This window comes from Octopus sinensis, linkage group LG23, assembly GCF_006345805.1.
Source record: "Octopus sinensis linkage group LG23, ASM634580v1, whole genome shotgun sequence".
Taxonomy (NCBI): Eukaryota; Metazoa; Mollusca; class Cephalopoda; order Octopoda; family Octopodidae; genus Octopus; species Octopus sinensis.
In genome coordinates, this window is record NC_043019.1 from 28,082,553 (window position 1) to 28,100,066 (window position 17,514).

At 37.6% G+C, this 17,514-nt stretch overlaps 1 protein-coding gene across 2 annotated transcripts in view; it reads right to left on the reverse strand.

Annotated features, from left to right (window-relative positions):
* Nucleotides 1-299: 299 nt before the first annotated feature.
* LOC115223620 (sorting nexin-29) overlaps nucleotides 300-17,514 on the reverse strand; it is a 52,111-nt gene continuing 34,896 nt past the window's right edge. Inside the window, exons 10-22 of one of the 2 annotated variants that reach the window (XM_029794282.2) lie at nucleotides 16,004-16,083; nucleotides 13,671-13,824; nucleotides 11,758-11,825; nucleotides 10,284-10,347; nucleotides 9,316-9,444; nucleotides 9,076-9,158; nucleotides 8,255-8,361; nucleotides 6,789-6,905; nucleotides 5,292-5,344; nucleotides 4,549-4,639; nucleotides 3,012-3,152; nucleotides 1,704-1,843; nucleotides 300-583 (exon numbers count right to left, since the gene is read on the reverse strand). In XM_029794282.2, coding sequence (XP_029650142.1) covers nucleotides 445-583; nucleotides 1,704-1,843; nucleotides 3,012-3,152; nucleotides 4,549-4,639; nucleotides 5,292-5,344; nucleotides 6,789-6,905; nucleotides 8,255-8,361; nucleotides 9,076-9,158; nucleotides 9,316-9,444; nucleotides 10,284-10,347; nucleotides 11,758-11,825; nucleotides 13,671-13,824; nucleotides 16,004-16,083 — 1,366 coding nt within the window. In that variant the 3' untranslated portion in view covers nucleotides 300-444. Of the gene's footprint in view, nucleotides 584-1,703; nucleotides 1,844-3,011; nucleotides 3,153-4,548; nucleotides 4,640-5,291; nucleotides 5,345-6,788; nucleotides 6,906-8,254; nucleotides 8,362-9,075; nucleotides 9,159-9,315; nucleotides 9,445-10,283; nucleotides 10,348-11,757; nucleotides 11,826-13,670; nucleotides 13,825-15,999; nucleotides 16,084-17,514 lie in introns of both variants that reach the window. The other variant, XM_036512426.1, reaches the window with a different exon arrangement.

Consider the following 17,514-nt stretch of genomic DNA (forward strand, 5'->3'; position numbering starts at 1 on the left):
AAACACATACGTGTGTGTGTGTGTGTGTGTGTGTGTGTGTGTGTGTGTGTATACATATATATATGATTGTATATGTATAAGTGTTTGTGTATGTATAAATATATATGTATTTGTATATATATATGTATACATATATATATGTGTGTATATATATATGCATATAAATATATATATATATATGTGAATATATTATATGAATATATAATATATATATATATATATATATATATATATATATATATACATATATATGTGAATATATTATATATATGAATATATATATATATATATGTGTGTGTGTGTGAATATATATATATATATATATATATATATATATATATATATATATGAATATATTATATATATATATATATATATATATATGGATGTATCTGCATCCATATATAATGTAAGTTGGTGTGCCAAAGCTGGAACAGTGTCGTCTCAAAGTCCAGTGTAAAGAGGTTGTTCCGGAGGAGGGTTAGGATTGGTAGATGACTGACTGGCAGAGTTGTTACTCGGAGCTGGCTGACGGGAAGTTGACTCTTTTTGCTTCTTGTGCAAGTTTTCCTCCCCTGAATCCCTGTTTAGATAACAAAAACATTTTCAAATATTAGAAATTATTTCTTGGTCTTGTTCTTCCTCTTCAATCTCACTCTCACTTTCCCTCTCTCTCTTGCACTCCATCCGTCTTGCACCTTCCCCCCCCCCGTTTCTCTCTCTCTCTTTCAAACATACAGACATATATTGACACACATATATAGGACCACATTCATATAAACTCTCATATTTATATATATGCAGAGAAGGAAATGATTTTTCAAACACAGTATCGGCATTAAAACAACAGAAATATAGAGTATTATTACCCTTATAAGAAAGAAAAAGTTGTCAACAAACAGCCATGATTGTTTGTTGACAACTGCGTTCAAAATATCACTTCTTTGTCTGTATTATACGATACATATTTGTTGTAAGTTTGTTATATATATATGTACACACACACACAAGCACACACATGCATGCACACACACACTCACATAGACACAGGCATATATCTGACAGACACAGCCTATGAGTCTCCTTAAAAAGCATTTTAACAAGTACCCACAAAACAAGAGAAGAGGCAGGTTGCTCTTGCAGGGTATAGAATAGCAGTCCAGTAGGAGGCCGATGCAAGGCTGAATCTATAGTGACACGTAGACTTGCTATCCGCATTACCAGTGATGTACCATCCAACTGTAATAATAGCACTGGAGGCAATGACAGTAGTAGATTAATCAGCTCTTCCACCAATATGATTGCCACAGCCAGAGATGATGACCAGACTGGGACCAGAGACACAGAGGAGGTAACCAATGACCTCCAGTACCACTGCCACAGATGATGAACAAACCATTATCACCGATACTGATAGAGCGACTGGCCCTGCACCATATGTTACCATCAGTAAAATCACCACAGCTAGAGATGATGACCAGTCTGGGACCAGTGACACAGAGGAGGTATCTTTTCATTTTGTTACTTTTCCTATTGTTCTCTTTCCCCATCTCTCTCTCTCTCTCTCTTTCCTTTTTCTTTACACTCCTGTTCTCACTATCTCTCTCATATTGTTAGCAAAACAACTAAAAATATACAAAATCTTATACTCTCCAAGCATGTTCCTCAATAGAATAACAACAACAATAATAGTTCTTTCTTACCCAAAGAATGGCAGATACTGTAACACAGTCTGTTTGGTGATGGGTCCTGTAATCTCAGTTGAGTTTTCAATCACACAGCTTATAACCTTTCGAAGGAAGGCTTGAAACCGCGTCCGTCTTGTCTCAACAACACGCGGGTCCTACCGATAAATAAAAAAAATAGCAGTACATCATTAATTAGTTTATTTTCTATTTAATTAATTAATAATGATAATAATAACCCTTTTTACTATAGACACAAAGCCTGAAGTTTTGTGGGAGAGAGGGCTAGTCAATTATATTGATCCCAATGTTTAACTGGTATTTAATTTATTGACCCTGAAAGGATGAAAGGCAAAGTTGACCTTGCTGGAATTTGAACTCAGAATGTAGCAATGGGCAGAATACCGCTAAGCATTTCGTCCAGCATGCTGACGATTCTGCCAGCTGATATTTATATATCAGTCCACAATAGACACAGAGTTCAAGATGAAATGTGTATGGCTAACACCCAGCCTGACATAGAGGTAAGGGTAAAATTGATGTCTAGTACCCAACCTGGGCATCTGCAGGCCACTGTCTTCATAGTGTGAGTAGTAAGGGAGTAATGAGGTGGGGACGTGGTCTGGATATTTGAATGCTTGCATCAGAGAAACCTCTACTAAAAGTATTGAATGACCAGTTGATGGTACTGTGTTTGACCCTTTCGATATCGACCCAACTGAAACCGCCTCTGGCTTTGTAGTACAAATGTCTTGTTTCCATAAGTTTTGAATTAAAATCTTCCACCAAACCTTGGTCACAATTTATGTTCCTAACACTAGCTTAAGGAAAACTAAGTTATTTTATTAAATTCTTTGTTATATTTGAAATTAATTGAAAGAAACACAGAGCATCTCAAAATAAATGCAGTAATGAAAGGGTTAATCACTCAACTAACACCCCATATATCTTAAGACCTGATCTATCCCTTTTGTACCAAACTGCCCCCTCCCCTAGCTCAATAACTGTTTCTAGGTTACCTTACAGTCCACTTCATATAACATACAACTTATTAAGTAGTGTTACACCACTAAACTTAGTAGCCACTTAAGTAATGGATTAGTGGAAAGTTAATGGGTTGGCTGTGGTACTGAAGAAGCAGCAAAAACTCCTAAAATATGGATATACACTCCTCACTTATTTTTCTATCTTCCATTGCATTGTTTACATAGACATATTTGTATACAAAATGTTGTAACTTTGAGTACTGGCCCTAAATTCTACTAAAAATCTGTAGAGAATACACTTAAAAATGACAACTTTTAAAAAAACATAATAAATTATTACCTTGTAACCAACCCTAACTTTAGATGGAAAATTAAATTGGCCCAAAATGGGAAATTTTTTCTTCAGTTTGGAGTAGAACACATAAAATTGCCGATAACGTCTATACACATTCCATTCTTCATCTTGAATTCTGATGTAGACCTAAAAGAAAAAGGAAGTCATTTATCTACACATGTTGTAAATTAATTATTAAAATCAATACCTAAATCAGAGATGTACATCCAGTGTGTATACAAACACAGGTACAAAGTTTGCAAAATAGAAATTTAGTCAACTTATTCATTGAAATCAAATTGATTTCTTTTGGCAGTAAATTGGTAAATGCTTGTAAGGATATATTTGTTTGTTCATTTGTTTTATACACTCTTTAAAGTGGTTGGCATTAGGAAGGCCATCAAGCCATAGAAACCATGCCAAAGCAGCTCTGCAGCTCACCAGGTCCTGTCAAACCATCTAACCCATGGCAGCATAGAAAACAGACATTAAACGAGCATGATGACGATGATGATTTTCCCTGTTAGATCAATACATGTTATTGTGGCATCATTTTGCAGCTGGATGCCTTTCCTGTTGCTTGACAGGGAAAGTCAGCAAACATCATTTGTAGTTCACTAATTTTTCATATGAAGCACAAAATATAAACATTCGCACACACACGCACAAATACATATATCTTTATATATAAAAGAAAGGTTGTGTGTCTGTCTCCTACGATTTAGATTCCTAACTACTCCCACATTTTGCGGTGCAGTTTAACCAAAACCGGGTATCTTATAGTCGTGATTCATATCGAGCCCTTCTGGGTATTAGCGCGCGTCTACGATGAGTCTACGATTTAAAAAAAAATTTACCATAATTTTTTTCCATTTTAATGCATTTTTTCGCTATTATATATGGGAAGTAACTCTCTCAAAATGTCTACGATGAGTCAACGATTTAAATAAAATTTACCATAATTTTTTTTCCATTTTTAATGCATTTTTTTGCTATAACTCTCTAAAAATGCTTATATAGTTATTTCCCTTACAAACCCGAGCAACACTGGGCGATACTGCTAGTGTGTATATATATACATATATAAACATATACTCTGTAAAGTAGTTGGTGTTAAGAAGGGCATCCAGCTGTAAAAATTGTGCCAAAGCAGACTGACTCGCAAACTCCTGTGAAACCATCCAACCCATCCCAGCATGGAAGAAGGATGTTAAATGATCATGATGATGATGATATCTCTGTGTGTGTGTAGTGATTGATGCAGGCACAGCTGTATGATTAATAAGTGTGCTTCCCAATCAAATGGTCCCAGGTTCAGTCCCACTCCATGGCACCTTCGACAAATGTTTTCTACTCTACCTGGGGGCCAACTAAAACCTTGTGATTGGAGTTGGTAGACAGAGACAGAGTCTGATTATGTGTTTGCAATCATTTTACCCAAGTTTTCATGGCTGGGTTGTTGTTTATTTTGTTGTCCTCATTGGAAAAGCCAAAGGAAACAAATGAAAGTGTGGTACTTTGACGAGAAAGAAACTTTATTTACCTGGTATACATGATAAGTATCTGATGATAAGCCACGTAAAAATGCAGATGGAATCCAAACATGTACAAGGTTTCTGGGTGTGATGGTTAGACTGTATAATAAAAAGCCAAAGAAATCTTCATAAAACATTACTCAGAGTTTCACGTTACCATTGTAGACAGGAGTGATCATACTCATAAAACATTATGTATATGCATGCATATCTATTCATATCTATCTGTCTATCTATCTATCTATCTCTATCTGTCTGTCTATCTATCTATCTATCTATATCCGTCTGTCTGTCTATCTATCTATATCTGTCTGTCTGTCTATCTATCTATATCCGTCTGTCTATCTATCTATATCCGTCTGTCTGTCTATCTATCTATATCCGTCTGTCTGTCTATCTATCTATATCCGTCTGTCTGTCTATCTATATCAGTATGTCTGTCTGTCTATCTATATCCGTCTGTCTGTCTGCCTGTCTATCTATATCTGTCTGTCTGTCTGTCTATCTATATCAGTATGTCTGTCTGTCTATCTATATCCGTCTGTCTGTCTGCCTGTCTATATCTCTGTCTGTCTGTCTGTCTATCTATATCCGTCAGTCTGTCTGTCTATCTATCTATATCCGTCAGTCTGTCTGTCTGTCTATCTATATCCTTCCACTTATTTCTTATTTTTATTTTTCTAAAATTTTCGTTGCATCTTGCAACCTTTTCAATAGTAAAAAAAAAATACATACAAAGAAAACAACTTACTTGTCTACATCTAAGGAGACACAATCGCTATAAGAAGGCCCTTCATCCGGTAACTGTAAGAGACAGGAACAAAGAAGACAACAATGTCAAAGGGATTATATATTAAATATATCAGACATAATAAATCAGTTTGAGAGAAGCGTTGTTACAGGCCAACTGATGGGACAACTAAACATAAATAGATGTGTGTTAATTAGTCGGTATTAGGAAGGGCAGGGCATACAACTATAGAAACCACATCGAAACAGACGTAGAACCTTGCAGAACCACCTGGCTTGTTTGTTTTTGTTAAACTGTCCAACCCATGACATATTTACAAAGTAAGAAAACAGCACAGCTCCCATGACTTCAGGAAACATTTTTTCACGCTGAGAGTTACTGAAGCATGGAACAAACTGCCGGCATCAGTTGTTAGTTGTCGGAGCACTGCATCCTTCAAAACTTCCATGCTTCCTGAGATTCGCCAACACTACACTTGATTTTCTCCCCTCCATACACACACAAGCATGTATCTGACTCATACACTGTTCACTTTCCAGACATTTCTACATTACTGCATGTACTTTATATGCACTTTCTGACAAGTTGTGGTGCACCTGAGCACTGTATACAATAATTTCATTATTATTATTATTATAGTATTGGGAAAAGGATGTTAAATGATGAAGATGATGATGGCGTGTGTGTGTGTGTGTGTGTGTGTGTATACATACATGGACAATGCACACACAGTGAAGGGGCATGGCTTAGTGGTTAGGGTACTCTGCTTCCAATTGTAAGGTCATGAGTTTAGTTCCAGTCAGCACGTTGTATCCTTGAGCAAGACACTTCATTTCATGTTGCTCCAGTCCACTAAGCTGGCAAAAATAAGTTGTACCGTATTTCAGAGGGCCAGCCTTATCACATTCCATTTAATGCTGAATTTCCCTGATAACTGCATTAAGGTTACACGTGTGTGTGTGTATGTAGAGTGCTCAGCGCCATATGCACGTTAATTTCATGAGCAGGCTGTTCCATTGATTGGATCATCTGGAACCCTCCTTGTCATAACCAATGGAGTGCCAGTAGATGCACCCCCCCCACATATTTCTGTCTAAGAGTTTATCCACCAGTAGTACAAGATGTACACTTTTGTATTACTGCAAGTTGATGAGCTGAGATGCTGTCTCAAACTGGACACCTATCACAATAGCAGCCAAGTAGCCTGAAGATTTTTTATACTGCCATAAGCGAGAGTCGGTGACAGGTGGCACAATTTGAATTCAGAATGCAGAGAGCTTGATAAAATGTCACAAGGTATCTTGTCTAAACCCACCTGTGGCGATTACTTTATTTATTGACCCTGTAACCACACAATATTTCAACATATATAATGAGAAAGTCAGGTGGGTTGAGCCCCATTTTTCTCCAAGATATATAAACCCATGAGAGAATTTGAAAATGACACATGCATGTCCATGTAAATTTATTGATGAGGAAAGAGCAAACGGTACAGACCGGTCCATGTAGGCTAATCAGTTCCTGCCGTAGCTGTTTGATGAGGGCATCTTTCAACTGGATAGTTCGATGTAAAGCTTCATTGAACTCTATCAGCTCACCATGCATTTCAGCTACCTGTGAAAGAGAGAAAGATAAATAGAGAGAGAGAATAAATAATGAATATGAACATTTAAAACAAAAACAACAACAACAACAATACTTTCTATTCTTTCTACTATAGGTACAGTGGAGAGTAGCAGACTCGCGGTTGTAGGATCGCAGTTTCGATTCCCAGACCAGGCATTGTGAGCGTTTATTGAGCGAAAACACCTAAAGCTCCATGAGATTCTGGCAGTGGGTGATGGTGACCCCCGCTGCACTCTTTCATCACAACATCCTCTCGCTCTTTCTTCCTGTTTCTGTTGTACCTGTATTCCAAAGGGTCAGCTTTGTCACACTCTGTATTACACTAAATCTCCCCAATATCTATGTTAAGGGTACACGTGTCTGCGGAGTGCTCAGCTTTTTGCACATTAATTTCATGAACAGGCTGTTCGGTTGATCGGATCATCTGGAACCCTTGTCATCATAACTGACCGAGTGCCACCACTATAGGCACAAGGTTGAAATTTGAGGGGAGGGAACAAGTCGATAACATCAACCTCAGTGTTTGACTGGTACTATTTTATCAACCCCAATAGGATGAAAGGCAAAGTCTACCTCAGTGGTATTTGAACCCAGCAGCATTTCTCCTGATTCTTTGCATTCTAGGCATTTTCTCCAGCATAATAATGATTCTGCCAGCTCATTGCCTTATCAAGTAAAGTAAAGACACCCTTCAATCATGACTGACCGTGAGATTGCACCTAGAAAGTTCTCCTTTAAGGCACAAGTCTGGACAAGGTTGTTTATGGAAGACCAGCAATCACCCATGCAAACCAGCCTCCCCTCTCCATGCCATAGAGTAAAGAGTAAATACCCGCTTTGGTCATGAATGGCCATAGGATTGCACCTAGAAAGTTGTTTATGGAAGACCAGCAGTTGCCTATGCATACCAGCCTCCCCCCCTCTACACCACTGATGTTATCCAAGGGAAAGACAAAAGCTGATATAGCTTAGCACCAATGATGTCGCAACTCATTTCTACAGCTGAATGAACTGGAGCAATGTGAAATAAAGTGTCTTGCTCCAAGAACACAACACACAGCCCAGTCAGGTAATTGAACTCACTATCTCATGATTGTGAGACTGATGCTCTAACCACTGAGCCATGTACCTTCATCACTGCCTTATCAACAATAATAGTTAGCCTAAATGTAGGTACAAGGGACTAGAAATTGGCTGGTAAGAGGTTAATTGATTGAACTGTGTCCAGCACTTGACTGGTCCTTTGTTTTATCAACTCCCTTAAAAGGATGACAGATAAAGTTGACCTTAGCAAGAACTCAGGATGTAAAGAGTTGGAACAAATACCCACAACTTACTTGAATCAATTTCTTCTCATATTCTGAAGCTTCATGACTGTAATCTATGCTTGACTTTGGTGGTGGAATAACTGGCTGTAACTCGTCTAAGTGAATGCCGAGGGATCCTACAAAAATGTTACAAGATATACACACACACATATATATATATGTAAGCAAATTACAAGTCATTTGTATACATACATGAAGACTGCACAAGGCTTCGAAACAGTCAGTGAAGCTTTGTGCAGTCTTCTGCCAAGTCAGCTCCTGTCAAACCATCTAATCCATGCCAGCGTGGAAGATGGATGTTAAGTGATGAATGATGATAATGATGATATACATACACATACACACACACACAAAGGATCTGTCTGTCGTCTCTATTTCACAAAGGTAAACCATATAGGGTATTTAACTCTTTAGCATTCAAATTACTCTGTCAGACATAATGCTTATTTATTCGTTTTGTTTTAAATTAATCTTGCATTATCTCATAGCTTTTGATATTCTGATGATGTGACATTGTAGGGTAGGTGTGAGAGGCCAGATCTGGCCAGTATGAACATAAAACAGGTAGGCTATTTCAGCTGGATATAGCCGGTTTAGATGCTAAAGGATAAACAGAATCTACTTGCCACAGGGAGAGAGAAACTTTTTTTTTTCCTTAAATGTTGATGTAGCAAAGAGTAGGGAGTGAAGTTACAGGTATGGTAATGGTGGTGATGGTGAGGCAATCCGATGACCAGAAAGGGGATTTATTAGAAGGTCAATGGAAAGACCAATGATGAAGCAAAAAGAAGTGAATGTAACGATTTAAAGATAGTAATGCAAGTGCCAACCTTCTGCTTTGGTACCTTCCTTCCTCAGCAACTGAACTGCATTGACATATTTCTTTAGCTGGTGTCTCAGCAGTTCGTTCTCTCTGAAAACAGATTCATAGCCCAATATTTATAAACGTAATAAAGGCAAAGAGGCTATTAATATAAATGATGGAGCTTTTTGCAATCAACATAAATTCAAATACAGGGAGGGACCTATCCAGGTGTGTCCCATAAGACATTATGCTTAATGTGACTTACTTCTGAAGTGACTGTATTTTACTGTTGTCCTTCTCCTGTATAACAGCCATCTTTTTCTCTAGGTCACTGACTTCAGCTCGAACAGACAGACAAGTCTCCTTTTCTTGTGAAAGCAGCTGTTGTAATGATCTGTAATTATACATAAAACAAACATATTAACCCCTTTGCCTGTTCTGTGTATCATATATGGTACACAATACATAATGCATTTTCTTATTTATTTACTGCCCACAGGGGGCTATACACAGAAGGGACAAACAAGGACAGACAAACGGATTAAGTCGATTATATCGACCCCAGTGTGTAGCTGGTACTTATTTAATCGACCCTGCCTATTTTCATAGTAACAAGCCAAACATGAGAACTCTTTTGTCTGCAAGAGAGCATGTGTTGACAAAGATATTCTACATGAAAGCATGTGTGTTAATGCTGTATCCTGTTGCTTGTACCCAGGTCAAGAGATGTGTTAAAAGTAACAGTGAAATAGGTCTTAAATCATGCAGCCCCCAATTTTTCTTTTTTTGCTTTCACATAATTGTATGAATTCTCAAGAGTAGAATACAGAATTCAAAAAAATAAAAAAGTTATGAGGGGTTACATGTCATGCGTAAAGCAGAAGTTGACTTATTTACAGTTTCATATTAAAACACATTATGCACAAAATGACAGCTTCCAAATCCTGTTTTCTGATTGGGTAAAAATTATCAAACTTTAAACCTCTATAACTTTAAAGAAAAAATCTTCTGGAAAGAGTGAAATATCTCCTGGAAAACTATGTTAATACATGAAATTTTAAAATATTCAATAAACTTTGAAATGTTCACAGCTGTAGCCAAACAGAAGAGACCCTTTGACAAAATGTGCATAAAGAGGATGTTTGTCTTGCACATCATCTGGGGCATAAACTGACAATCAGCAACACTATTAAGACTCAAAGAGAAGACAGAACTAAATTTAAATTTAGAAACCTGTTTTGTTCTTCCACATGGTCTTTGCGAACCATCATTGTCACTATGGCTTTCTTTAGTTCACCTACAAGCAGAAAGAAATGAAATGAGAAAATAAATGCATAACTAAACAAGAGAAATAAAGGATTATTAAATAAGGACATAAGCACAAGGTCTCACATTCATTGGAGGTTAGCAGTGAGGGAAATGAGATTGTGTGAAATTCGTACGGATTTTCTTGATTTATATGAAAGGCATTACTGATGTATTAAGTTAGGATAATGTAAGACTGTTGGTGGGAATTGAAACAGTGGCCATGGGCATAACTCTTACCATACAGAAAATCAGTGATACTTGTTTTCACAGTCTATCTCTCCTGACATCAATATATAGACAGTGATAAATATAAATGTGTGATAGTAACAGGTTTATTTTTACATAATACTGGATGACATATATATATATATATATGCATACATATATATATATATATACTGGCATCAACCATGTTCGGATGGTACTTTATATGTACCACCAGCACAAGAGCCAGTCACGGGGTACTGGCATTGGCCATGTTCAGTTGGTGCTTTTTACATATGACTAATCATAATGTGAAATACATTTGCATCTTATTACGAAATGTTTATATATATATAGATATACTAGTTTGGTGAAGAGGTCATTTTCTAGTTTTACTTTGCCTGTTTACATGTGTTTAAAACTTTGCTTGAGGATGGTGGATTTATGCAATGAATGCATCAATACAATAATCCTTTCTATTATAAGCATGTTATGAATCATAATATCCTATCATTAATTCCTTTCTACAATAGTAAATAATAGATAAAAATATTTTATTTTGAATTGAGTACGAAAATGTGGCATAGTGTTGAATAACGCTCATAGATGGATACTGTCTTTATTTAATATAAAAGATTGCATCTTAGTCGTTGGACAGCAGTGATTAATGGATTAAATGGCGAGCAGAAATAAAGTTTGAATAAAAGCTTTCATTGAACTGGTTTATTACAAGGCACAAGGCCTGGATTTTGTGGGGAGGGGGGACAGTCGATTACATCAACCCCAATACTCAATTGGTACTTAATTTATCAACCCCAAAGGGATGAAAGGCAAAGTTGACCTCGGTGGAATTTGAACTCAGAATCTAAGACAGATGAAATACCCATAAGCATTTTGCTCAGTGTGCTAACGATTCTACCAGCTCACTGCCTTATTGCATCAATAAAAATAATAAAATGCTACTGAAACAGCTGTAGGAAATTTTAAACCCCACTTGTGTTTGAGACTGTGTGACCGTGATGCCTTTGCTTAATATAAGTTAAGTGAAAATAACCCTCCATTTTCAACTATTCTCTATCTGTCAGTCCCTTTTATTTACAATAAAACCAACCTTCAGTGATGAAGGTTGATTGGGTGGGATAGGATAAAGTGAAACAACAACAGCACAGATAAGAAAGGGGTGTCTTGAACTTACTAGTAGTCATTTCATTGTGCGTGTCTTGCTGTACATTACCACCATCACCTTCAGTCCTGTAACTTTGACTATAGAAAAAAATAAAGGCATAAATTAAAATAAATAAATAAATAGATAAATAATAACAACAAAAAAACAACAACAACAATTCTTTCTACTATAAGCACAAGGCCTGAAATTTGCGGGGAGGGGGCCAGTTAATTAGATCGACCCCCCCAGTACGCAACTGGTACATAATTTATCGAGCCGAAAGGATGAATTTGAATTCACTGCTTTAATAATAATAATAATAATAATAATAATAATAATAATAATAATAATAATAATGGGCTACAGCAAATATTCTGCTCAATACCACAGATTTGCTTGTCAGTTGTTTGACCGTAACCAGTTGAGCATGTCCCTTAGTGGCTGACGATATGTGCATCTCTGATCACGAGCAGAAGTAGTGGGGGAGCATCATAGCCATGTGTTGAGAGGGATTCTTTGGGGTTTGAATAATTCACCTCTGGAGACATGGGTGGGTGTTTCAACATCCTTAAACAACCCTTATTCAGGGACCGTTTGAGCGGGATGGGCTACTCAACCTGAAGAAAATTCTAACTGGGCCCCACCTGCAAGATCATGTGCAGTTTATCTTGATATGAGATCACCATGCCGCGCACATATGGTTGTGATGCATGTGCCTGCTGTGCCCTTATCAGACGGGTAGTCATGATGGGTATATTGGGCTTTGTATATTTTACCCCAGTGTCACTTTGATGGCATGAACTGCTCTCTCACTCAATAATAATAATAATAATAATAGGCACAAGGCCTGAAACTTTGTGGGAGGGGGCTAGATGATTACATCAATCCCAGTGCTCAACTTTTACTTATTTTATCAACCCCGAAAGGATGAAAGACAAAGTCACCTTTGGTAGAATTTGAACTCACAGCATAAAGCTGAGCATAATGCCACAAAACATTTTCTTCTGGCATGCTAATGATTCTACCAGTTTACCACTTTAATACAGATATTAATAATAACAGCCCTTCTGCTATAGGCACAAGACCTAAAATTTTGGGGGAGGGGTGATTTGATCACATTGGTCCCAGTGCTCAACTGGTATTCATCTTATTGACCCCAAAAGGATCAAAGGTAAAGTCAATCTTGGTGGAATAATGATAATAATAATGGTTTCGAATTTTGGTACAAAACCAACAATTTCAGGGGCAGGGGTAAATCAATTACATCAACACCAGCACTTAAATGGAAGTTGCTTTATTGACCCTGCAAGGATGAATGGTAAAGTTAACCTTGGTGGAATTTGAACTCAGAACATGAAGATGGATGAAATGTTGCTAAGCATTTCGCCCAATGTACAAAGATAATAGATAATAATAATAATAATACTAATAATAATAATACTAATAATAATAATGATAATTTCTACTATAGGTACAAGATCTGAAATTTCAGGGGAGGGGGTAAGTTGATCACACTGACCCCAGTACTTGACTGGTACTTAATTTATCGACCCTGAAAGGATAAAAGGCTAAGTCAACCTTGGCAGAATTTGAACACAGAATGTAAGGTTGGATGAAATGCTGCTAAGCATTTGGCTTGGTGTGCTAACGATTCTGCCAATTGTCACCTCAATAACAATGATAATAATAATAATGATTTCAAATTTTGGCACAAGACCAGCAATTTCGGGGAGGAGGACAAGTTGATTGCATTGACCCCAGTACTCAACCGGTACTTATTTTATCGAGCCCAAAAGGATGAAAGGCAAAGCTGACCTCAGCAGAATTTGAACTCAGAACACAAAGACGGATGAAATGCCACTAAGCATTTTGCCCGGCATGCTAACCTTAATAATCTGATAATAATAATAATATAATAATATAATAATATGTTTTATACTAACCAGCTGTTGTTGATATTGCTACTGCTGCTGCTGCTACCACTGCTACAACCACTGCTGCTGCTGTTGTTGTTGTTGCTCTTCTGAGCCTGAGCTAATGCAAAGGCTGCTGATTCCACATCAGAATTAGAATAAATTTTGTAATCACTTGTATTGCCTGAGGACAGAAAATGGATACAGACAAAAAACATTCAGTATATACTGCATAGGATTGGGTTGGTTGGGAGAGGGAGGGAGAGAGAGAGAGAGAGAGAGAGAGAGAGAAAGAGAGAGAGACAGAAAGAGAGAGAGAGACAGACAGACAGGCTGGAAGATAGAGAGATAGATGGACAGAGAGAGTAATGTAAACTCACAAAGTTGTCTTTAATTATTTGATGCTTGTATTACCTATAGCAATGGATTGTACTCAGAGCTGGATTAAGATTTTGTAGGGCCTGCTCTACAAAACATAAATTCACACACAAACACACACACACACAAATATATATGTATGTATGCATGTGTGTATGTATGTATACAACAAGCTTGTTCACTTTCTACAGACCAAATCCACTCACAAGGCTTTCGTTAGCCCAGGGCTATAGTAGAGAACACTTGTGCCAGATGCAACACAATGGGACTGAATCCAAAGGAACTATGTGGCTGAGAAGCAAACAGCTTACCACACAGCCATGCTTGCATCTATAGAAAACCACACGTAATCCAGCACTGACTGTACTTACAGTTAATGAGACTGAGATAATAAGTATTAAATGACTTTGATACTGTGGACTCTGGTCACTGGCCATTTTCAAGCCCCAGACATGTCTTGAGGGACCAAACCTACGATATGATCAAAAACACCCCAGCTGTGACTCTATCAGGAGTTTTTTTCAAGCATGGTGTACGTCCTGTTTAAGTTTTGTTTGAGGAAGATAGAGCAGCTATTTCAAGTAGGTGACTGACCACATATTGGTATCATTTAGGTTGGTAGTCTAGTAGGGTAATTAATCAACTGGGTGTGACTGCCATACTGCCATGGTTGCTAGACTGGGATATACAAGTTGTGAATAATGTTACACATGCACACATATGTGATAGGCTGCTTTCAGTTTCTGTCTACAAAATCTACGCACAAGGCTTTTTGGTGGTCTGAGGCTATAGTAGAAGACACTTTTCCAGGGTGGCATGCAGTGGGACAGAGCCTGAAACCTTGTGGTTGGGAAGCAAACTTCTTACCACACAGCCATACCTGTGCCAAACTTTTAGGTATTGTTGTTAATACTCACATTATTCTTTTTTCTTTTAGTAGTTACCTTCTCAAGCCATAGTGACTCACAAGGGCCACTTTCCCAGTTTTATGGCAAAAAAAAAGAAACATTTGAGCGAGGTCATTGCCAAAAAAAAAATTCGAGCAAGGTCATTGCCAGTGCCATTGGACTGGCTCCTGTGCAGGTGGCACGTAAAAAACACCATTTGAGCATGGCCGTTGCCAATACCGCCTGACTGGCCCCCGTGCCGGTGGCACATAAAAGCACCCACTACACTCTCGGAGTGGTTGGCATTAGGAAGGGCATCCAGCTGTAGAAACTCTGCCAGATCAGATTGGAGCCTGGTGCAGCCATCTGGCTTGCCAGTCCTTAGTCAAATCGTCCAACCCATGCTAGCATGGAAAGTGAACGTTAAATGAGGATGATGATATATTCCCCACCTGGATGAGATGTTGGGACATTGTATGGTTACTCATTTTTGCCAGCTGAGTGGACAGGAGCAATGTGAAATGAAGTGTTTTGCTCAAGAACACAATGCATTGCCTGGTCCAGGAATCGAAACTACAATCTTACAATCATGAGTCCAACCCCCTAACCACTAAGCCATGTGCCTCCACTGTTAATACTCACTGGCTCAGTTCCATCAAACTATAAGTACAATCCACTGTTTCGTAAGTGTCTTGACCTTATGTTGAGTGTGTGTGTGTGTGTGTGTGTGTGTGTGAGAGAGAGAGAGAGATAGAAGAGAGAGTGTATGTGTGTGTGTACCTCTTCATCATCACCATTTAAAATCCATTTTCAATGCTGGCATGGGTTTGACAGTTTGACCAGAGCTGGTAAACTGGAGAACTGCATCAGAATCTAATTGCCTGTTTTTGCTTGGCTTCTATGGCTGGATGCTCTCCCTAATGCCAACCACTTTGCAGAGTGAACTGGTTGCTTATCATGCGGCACAAGCACAGGTGCTTTTTGCATGAGTGTGTGTGTGTGTGTGTGTGTGTGTGTGTGTGTGTGTGCGTGTTTTTATGGAGTAATTTTCCATTTCCTTGACAATAGGAATCCTGTATCTTACCCCCGCCAACTTACCTTGCTGACTAGATTCTTTTTTATTTGTTTGTGCACCAACTCCACTCAGAGTAACTGGAATCAACAGATCTTTACAGTAACTAAAAATAATAATTTATAAGAATATTGTTAAATGACAAAGATTAATTATGGCAAAATGCATCTAGTCAAAAGGAATGTTTTATCATCATAATTATTATTATTGTTACTAGCTGGCCCCGTGCTGTAAAAAAATGACGGCTAATTGTAGTATTTTATATATAAATATGGATGGCAAATCGAATTAATACACTTGTCAATGTTATCTAGTAGTTAGTTGTCTTTTGAGATGTGACATCGATCATCATTTGTTACTGAAAGAATGCTAGTTCACACATACAAACGGTCACATACTTCCCTTGTACACACGCACACATATACACATATATACTCACACAGAGTTGAAATGCTGATTTTTCTTTTCAGTGTTGAATGTTCACCATTCAACTTCCATTGCACACACACACACACACACACGCATATACCCGTACAAAGATGAAACATTCCCACTACCAGTTTACCATCACCCCTTCTTTTCTCATTCATATTATGTGACAGAGAAAAACACAAGAGTATTATTATAGTAGAAGATGAAGGTGAAGGCAAGCTGGCAGAATCGTTAGTATCTTGTCCATCTTTACGTTTGGAGTTCAAATTCTGTTGAGGCTGACTTTGCCTTTCATCCTTTTGGGGTCGATAAGTATAAGTAACAGTCACAAACTGAGATCAATGTAATTGACTTTCCTTCTCTTCAAAAACTGCTGGCCCTATGCCAAAATCATCATCATCATTATTATTATTATTATTATTATTATTATTATTAAGGGAGTGAGCTGGTAGAATGGTTAGCTCAGTGGAAAAATGCTTAGTGGCATTTCTTTCAACTCATTACTTTCTGAGTTCAAATCCCTCTGAAGTTATCGTTCGCTTTCATTTCTTTGGGGGAGTCAACAAAATTATATACAAGTCAAGTACTGGGATTGATCCAGTCACCAACTCACTCCTTCCCTAAATTCCAGGTCTTGTGCCTATCATCGAAAGGATTATCATCATCATCAATTTATCACTTTGAGGATTATATTATTCCTGTTAGTCCAGCATTGTCAGGATTACCTCCAATCAACATTTTATCAACTCAGGATCAGATTAACCATAGAGTATTAAGGGAAAAGAGGTACCACAGAGGGTTTTCTGGGGTTAGATTTACCATGTTACAAGTTTTAGAATATAACAGGGTTTTTTTTTCTCTAAAAAAGTGATGAAAATTTGCATCTTTCCCATGTTGTCCTGTTAACCCTTTCGTTACTGTATTTATTTTGAGATGTTCTGTGTTTCTTTCAATTATTTTAAATATAACAAAGAGTTTATTAAAATAACTTAGTTATCATTAAGCTAGTGTTAGGAAGGTAAATTGTGATTAAGGCTTGGTAGAATATTTTAATTTAGAGTTTATGAAAACAAGACATTTTACCACAGAGCCAGAGCCGGTTTTG